Source organism: Acipenser ruthenus, chromosome 23 (genome assembly GCF_902713425.1).
Source record: "Acipenser ruthenus chromosome 23, fAciRut3.2 maternal haplotype, whole genome shotgun sequence".
Classification (NCBI taxonomy): Eukaryota; Metazoa; Chordata; class Actinopteri; order Acipenseriformes; family Acipenseridae; genus Acipenser; species Acipenser ruthenus.
In genome coordinates this window covers 23292914-23300808 of record NC_081211.1, presented here as the reverse complement: position 1 = coordinate 23300808, position 7895 = coordinate 23292914, and the positions used below count along the sequence as shown (strand labels likewise).

The 7895-nt window shown below is 40.2% G+C and overlaps 1 protein-coding gene across 1 annotated transcript; it reads right to left on the bottom strand.

Moving 5' to 3' along the window:
- Positions 1–3110: 3110 nt before the first annotated feature.
- On the bottom strand, positions 3111–6688 carry LOC117412807 (early growth response protein 1-like). Its single transcript, XM_034021385.3, has 2 exons — positions 6077–6688; positions 3111–5498 (listed from the first exon to the last, which is right to left on the bottom strand). The coding sequence occupies exons 1-2, from the start codon at positions 6288–6290 to the stop codon at positions 4258–4260; spliced, it is 1455 nt and encodes a 484-aa protein (XP_033877276.1). The 5' UTR covers positions 6291–6688; the 3' UTR covers positions 3111–4257.
- Positions 6689–7895: the final 1207 nt, after the last annotated feature.

The following is a 7895-nucleotide window of genomic DNA, read 5'->3' as shown; positions in this document are numbered from 1 at the left end:
ATAACCTGAGATCAGCTCCTCTTCAGTGCTAGTTGCCTGCCATAGATATATGTAATGAAGGCTAAATCAGCCTTAACAGAAGTAAAAGCCAGTGGCATCATGTGATCTGCCACTTTGGGTCAAGTTTTGTTTTGCTGGCAGTACACTGCTGTTGCACTTTTTAATATAAAGGCACTATAGTTGTTCTAACATAGATTATGTCTATGGCAGGCAACTAAAAGCATCTTAACACAAACGTATCAAAAAAATTAAAAAACACAATATTTGAGTATTTGCAATGATTGCAAAGCCTCATGAAAGGGTAATATAAATGAAAGAAAGTGTCATTTGAAGCTATTTAATGAGTGCAGTCCATTATTTTTGTCAAGTGATAATGAGTAATTCTCCTTGGGAGACAATTTCCCAACTCCCCAAAGTGTCACTGTGAATCTAACCCTAAAAGAACACAAATATTGGAATCGCATACTGTGTGTTCCGTGACATTGTGATGCAAACGGTAATTTGTCAGCTGAGTCAGAATATATGATGCATATGATTTGTAGCAGCCAAAAATAACCTTTTTTTTCTGTAATGCATGAATTTTGACAGCTCATTTGACAGCTCAGTAATTACTTTTTGTATGAAATAAAGAACACCATTTCAGGGTATCATTTGTTATCAAAGTTGATATGCTAAGAAAAGCTGCTGCTGCTGCTGCAGTACCAGCAGCTGCATGCATTCCAGAGTCAGACAAAGTGAGTTTAATGTATCATCAGTCTTGAATAACATTACATACATTTAGCATAAGAGAAAGTTTCTGCACTGATCTGCTTCAAGCCTATAGTATGCATTGGTTTGCCCGATTCCAAATTATCTTTGTTATGTAGGACTTTTATGGAGAGGTACACCATCTGTACGGTTTCCATCTTTTTTTAGTACATGATGATTTTGAGGGCGAGGGAAGTCAACAAAAATTCTGTAAATTGCAAAAATCAATAATGCATTGTGTGGCTTAAAGTATTTAATTCATATGCAATTATGCATTTACGTATTCATAAATACTGTGGTCATATGCAATTGGAATATGTAATTTAAGAAACCATCAGGAATGGGAAAAGGAATTCATTGAACTCAGATATATATATATATATATATATATATATATATATATATATATATATATATATATATAGTAAGGGACTGTCTAACCTTCAAACATGTCATGGTTGTTTGACAAGAAACGCCACATTAAATAACATCATTCTGCAAATGCCCTGCAATCCTACTCCACTTCAAGGTTTTTACAGATGCTTTAGTTACAGTGGTTTCGAATGGGCCAGTGTGAGTTATTGGAGCCAGATAATTCCTGATGCAGGGAACACTCGCACACTGGAGGGATGGGGAACAGATTCCAGCAGTTATGGGGTTAACGAATCACCAGCTCTGTTTCAGAAAGACACATCCTGAAAGTTATCTTCCTATGTGCACAGAATGCTGTCGAGCTTTGTTGCTTCTGACTTAAACTTAATTTCTTTCTTCTTACTGCATCTTATAAAAACACACAACAGGGCATCACATGAAATGAACACTGCAATGCAATACAAAATCAACAAAACAGATTGCAGAATTCATGTAGCAAATTTGCTTGGCATAACTAAAGGAACCCAATGATTCTTTTCCAGACTTGCCTATTTGTCAGCAACATTAGTAAAGTGAAGATGCCTGAAAGGAAATGGTTTGCCCTCCAGGCATGGTAACACCAGACCGGCTAAGAGAGTTGAATCTGAGACGTCCCTTTGCAGACAGTAATGAAGCCAGCTATATACACTGTGAATGGGCCAGAGCACGCGCAGCATCTCATATTCAGCTACACATTTTAAAGGTAGCTAACACATGTTCAGACTGCAGGACAGGAACCATATGGGGAGCGAGGCTTTGTAATGCAATCTTCAGTCAGTGCTTTTTAATCGCTATTAAGGTCAGGGACAGACAATACAAACATTTGGTACAGAACAAATAACACTGGATCATTTGTCAACAACAGACCCACCATCAGAGCTAACATTATTTCAGCATGTTATTAGTATAAGTATTATTATTAGTAGCAGTAGTAGTTGTTGTTGTTGTTGTAGGAGTAGTAGTAAAAATAATATTATTATTGGATGTGTTTTAACAGGACAAATCCATATTGTATCCTTTCTGCTGCTGCTGCAAAAAAAAAATTATCACAAGGTTCAGGTGCACTTGCTCCTGTTAGCCAGTAGGTGATGTCCTCTTTTTCAGTGTGTGCTGTTCTTGTTAGTACACTGTGGATCTCGGTAAATTGAAAACTTGTTTCAAAATTCAACCAGGATACCATGATTAAAACCTAACTACCAATCCCTGACAACTTTCTGCATGGCAGCGGCTTATGTAACTTCATGTCTAAAGGATATATACATCCCAACACACAAACACAGCTCTCCTTCTGGAAGCTTACAATAGTTATATCTCTCCTTACCTTGAATCAAATGTTGTTGCTCATGGAAGGAGCTGGAGGCTGAAGTCCTTTCTATTGCACAGTAGTGGCTTGAGGAGGTTCAATGCTAGCTTTCCCTCATTGACCCTGTTAGGGTGAGGGAGCTGTGGAGGGGTCTGTGCCCATCCCTAATTCAGCATTCTGTCTGCAGCAGCTCCTACTTCCAGCTGTGTTGAAGTATGTGGCATTTTTGTGATGTGGACTACTGAGCCACTAAAGAAGCAAAGAAACCAAATTAATTTCACTTGTCACAATAAGATGTATTTAAACTAAGTGAAATACCAGTGTAAAAACACTCCACCACATAGCCCCTATACTTAGATCTGTATAAGTCTTCTATAGGAAGAATTCCTATCTTTATACAGCTTGCATAGCGTCCGCACTGCTTTCTAATTATCTTTTTTCAAGTTACTTAGGTAAACTCTGTGTTTCTAAATACTACTGTTATTTTTTTTTACTTCTTTCCTATTTTAAATTCATATAGTTGAATATGAAAAAGTATGTAAAGATGATTTGAAATACTTTTTTTGGTGATCTGCTGTTGTTTTTGTTTTCTTTCTGTGAATGCATTAGTGTCAAAGGTGTTCGAGAGAAATAAAACTGGCAAGAGAAATGATATATATTTATATTTTTATTCCATTTATATTTCTTCTCTGTAAGGATATCTTGTACACCAAATATCCCATTGGCTGTAAAGCGCATTCAATGTGTTTTGAAGCCAGAAACAGTCACTTAGTTTAACAAACACAATTACAAAATAAAAATAACCACAAAATAATGACTGCATGTTAATAACATACAAGATCCATGCCTACTCAGTAGGTAACTACATTCCAACTCCTGAATATATAGAGATATTTACATTTTAGTTACAAAAATATACTTTTCAGATTTTTTGCTTACATTCTAAACAAATGAAGCTGTGCCTTCAAATCATTCTTTTTGTCATTGTTCCATCTCTTGAAATCCCTTTTACATTCTGTAAAAAAAATCCCTTTCACCTTAAGGCTAGATGCAAAGCATCCATTTACACAACTGTATGTGTCAAAACGTCAACAAGGCTTCACAAAAGGCACCGAAACGTTTGAAAACTTTTAAAACAGAACTTTTTTTTTTTTTTTTCTTGCCACATGTGAGAGTAGCAGTGGGTGATATTTACAAAATAATATATAGAGGAACATCACTCCTACACATGCTTTGAATACTTAAGTGCTTTTCAAACAAATTCAAAACTCATCACAGCATCGACACGACAGAAAAGAGAAAAATATTTATAAAATATGGCCCTGCTAACTTCAAATAATACAATGTAGATATGCAAATAAGTTTTCACATCAATAGTACCAAAGAATGATAAACGTAACATGGCACATGTACAATATACATATAGTTTATGTATATTATCAAAGTCTTTTCGTGGTTGATCTGATTGTCTCAGATCTGTAGACTGTCCTTGAGTTGGGGCAAGAGAGTGTTAAGACTTTAGGTATTGACTGTGATTAGGATGAAGTCCCTTTTTTTTTGGAAAGGTCTAAAGATCTCAAGCTTGAAGTGCCAGTTGCTCTTTAAAGTCATTTGAAACACTTCTTTCTGAAGTGCTGATTATGTAGAAATCCATTTGTACTCATTTTCTCTGAGGTTTTTGTGTGTGTGTGTTTTTTTTAATAGTCCTAACCTTTACTCTTCGGGTACCTTAAGATTGCACACGGAAACTGTGTGTGGAAAAGTCATTTGATCATTTGTTTGATGGTGCAAAAGTCTTAGCAGATTTCAATTGTCCTTGGAGAGAGAGTTGACTGCATATCTGACAGGGGAGTGGCGACAGGTGAGCTGTAAATGTTTGTGGGGAAGGTAGAGGCTCCCTGGGTCTGGAAGGGGGTGGTTACTGAGGAGTAGGAGGTAGCCACTGATGGGGAGGGGTAGGAGTTGTGCATGGGAGAGGAGTAGCAGGAGGGTACTGGAGAGTGGTATGAGGAGACTGGAGAGGGGTAGGACGTTATTGGGGAGGGGTAGCTGGAGACTGGAGACTGAGCCGAGACGGGAATTACCTTCTCCGCCTTCTTCTCCTTCTGCCGCAGGTGGATCTTGGTGTGCCTCTTCCTCTCGTCACTGCGAGCGAACTTGCGGCCGCAGATTTCGCAGGCAAAGGGCTTTTCCCCGGTGTGAGTGCGGATGTGGGTGGTCAGGTGGTCGCTGCGGCTGAAGTTCCTCATGCAGATGCGGCATTGGAAGGGCTTCTGCCCTGTGTGAATACGGATGTGTCTGGTCAGCTCATCGGAGCGGGAGAACCTCCTGTCGCAGGTCTCCACGGGGCAAGCGTAGGGCCTCTCGTGGGGAGGGGTCTTGCTGGGGCGGTTCGGGTATTTTCTCATTCTGCTGGGCTTGATCAGCTGGGACTGATAGGCGTTCTTCAGGTCTTGAGAACCTGTCTGGGTGGCAAAGGCCTTGATGGTGGACAGAGGCGTGAGGGAAGGCTGTGGGTTTCGGTTCTCCAGGTTCTGGAAGGGTTTCTGGTCCAAGCAGATGTCGGCTTGCTGCTGTGGGAAGAGGTAGTCTGGGATCATGGGCACTGAAAAGTTTGTGGTGCCAGTCTTGGTGATGGGGTACGCTGGTGGAGGGTACTGGATGGAGCTGCTGACCTGGCTGGAGAAGGTCTGGGACTGGTCAGAGAAGATGTCAGTGCTGGCGCTGGAGTAGGTTGGAGCTGCTGAATAGATGGGGTTGGGCTCACTGTGCTGGATGGAGCAGCTCATGGCAGGACTCTGGGATGCTGAGGATGAGGGGGGTGAGGATGGAGTGGAGGTGGTGGGTGAGTTTGCCATTCCCATCAGTCCACTGACCAGGCTGAAGAAAGGTTCTGCCCACAGGCTGTTGCTGCAGTTTGCAGGTTCCAGAGTGAAGCGCCCAGTGTAGGAGATTGGAGGCAGCCTGCAGGTCTGGTTGGGGTAACTTGGCTCAACCAATGACTTGTCACCATTCATGGAGATATCAGTAAATGTATCTGGAGAACAAAACACAAACAGAACCTACGTTTAAATACCTTTGTCTGATCAGCAGTAAACAACTAATTATATGCAGTGACATGTTTCAGAACGTAGTTATAATGCACTGGGATGTATCGTTTGTTTCTTCTGCACACTAGTGCTTCAGAAAGAGCATCCTAACCAATCTACAGTGCTTAGTAGCAGCAGGTGCTGACGCAATGAGAGAGAATCCCCCTATGCACAGCACCAAAATGTAATTGCACTTCACACCTTTTGCATTTGATTGCTAAAACAGATATCTTTCATTGCATTAACATGCTCCCCTGTTTCTAACACTAAATACATTTAATGCATTTTTTTTTTAATTCCACAGGATTACAAGCAAGTGTTTAAATAAACTGCATATGTAACAATTACTGTCTATGCTTCTTAATCCTTTACTGTATTTAACGTACATATAAATGCAGGTTAAATATGCAGAATGCATGCATATTAAAGAATCACAACCTGGGCAATACATCCATCTTAATACACATGCTGACTGTTACAAATGATTTTAAAATGACATGTATTTAAAAGGAAAGCCAGTTCTTACCTCCAGTCAGGTGTTCATATTGATCTCCAGGTTCCCCTGAGCCAAAGCCAGTGTTCTCCGGTACAGAGGGACTCAGAAACTGTGTCCCTGCTGGATTGAGCAGCATCATCTCTTCCAGCTTCGGGTAGTTATCCATTGGGGAGTGGGGGAAATTGCACAGAGGATCTGATATTTGCAGAGGGGATAGAAGCATCTCCGTCTTGGCAGCTGCCATTCTTCTACAAACAATCAATATTGTTTTTTCAGATAAACTCTGAGAAGGGAATCACCAGAGCAATGGCAGCTCTGGGATGAGAGAAGAAGGATTCAGATATAAATCAGCAGCCTTTTTTTGTTTGTTCTGCTGATTGTTCGTGCTCTTTTGTTTTATAAATATATCTATATATTCTGCACTCAACCAATGAATTAAAAGATGATAGCAATAGGTTGTTCTTTAGGAATGTTAAAGGAAATCTTCCTGTATTTAAAAAAACTGCAGCTGGTTTTGTTATTTTCGTTGTTTCACTTGCTCTGATTCCTACTGATATTTCTCAGAGAGAGGTGCTCTGTCTCTGGTTCGCTCTGTACTGCCAGTGAAATCAAGCTCTGAGGTCTGTTTCTCTAGCTAGAGAATCCCCGCTCCTTTTTATACCCTCCTGATGTGACGTAGATGTCCATATTTGGATAGGAGGAAGCCCATATTTAGGCACTGCAGTGGAGGACACATGACGTTGCCTGGGGGAAAAGGCAGCACGGAGAGAATTTGAATTAAATTTTGTGCAATAAATAGAAGGAAAAGACCGATCGTTTTCCCTCCACATGGGATCAATGCATCCACAGCTTTAATACTTGCCATTAAAATGAATGATTGTATTTGCTTTTTTTTTTTTTTTTTTCCAATGCGCACAAGTTAAACGTGGATTTCCCGTCCCTGTACAGCGCTCTGTGTCTGCCGGAAGCCCCGGCCCTGCCACTCCATATTAGGGCATGTCTACATATGGCTATTTCCGGTAGGGTTCCTCTTCCTTGCCCTTATTTGGAGCTTCCTGAGATTCCGATTTTGTAAATGCTGATCGGAGAGCTTGGCAGTGCATGAGAGCGAGATTAAAGTCCAGCCCGGAAAGCAATAAGTTAATGTCAGAACTACTATATACTTTCACTAGCAGTGGCACAGACTCATTTTACTAACTGTAATATTATTCTGATCGTTTTTATAGCGGTAGTTAAAATAAAAGGTGGACTCTTTTTAAAATGCCTGTGCTTTTATTATTATTATTTATTTCTTAGCAGACGCCTTTATCCAGGGCGACTTACATTTGCCAAACAAGGTTATGATACATCTTCAATTTAAAACGTAAGATTTGATATTTCATAACGTTTTAAAAGTGAAATATTACACATCTTAGTAATACAAATATTGACATTGATTAGTTTCGTTTTACAATGTCGTGAGATGTGCGACATACCGTATTTGGGACGTTGCTCTCAAACACTCTGGACTTGGACGGTGCAGGACCCTACCACTATCTAGAAAGTAGAAAGACTGGGCAAATCATTACTTAACAGTGTAACACCTCTAATTAAGCAACAGAAATTGACTCTGTCGGAGAAAGTGGTAAACAGGTACAAGGCAGGGAGTGTTTTGCCTAAAAAAACCTCTCCCGTGGGGACGGGAGCACACAGAATGCAATAAAAAAAAAAAACATACAAATAAAAAGGGCGATCGTCGAGCGATTACAAGGTAAATAACGGGCACATACGATTAATTTCTGCTTAATTTTACCGCATTAAAGCGACTACACTGCATCTCCATTGGTAGGGCTGCATTAGGGAACTGTTT

What these genes read in the sequence shown, in the direction of transcription:
- LOC117412807 (XM_034021385.3), bottom strand. Translation starts at nt 6,290, where the DNA reads ATGGCAGCTGCCAAGACGGAGATGCTTCTATCCCCTCTGCAAATATCA. An exon ending in ATATGAACACCTGACTGGAG is followed by an intron (nt 5,499 to 6,076) that starts GTAAGAACTGGC and finishes TTTGTTCTCCAG; the next exon opens with ATACATTTACTGATATCTCC.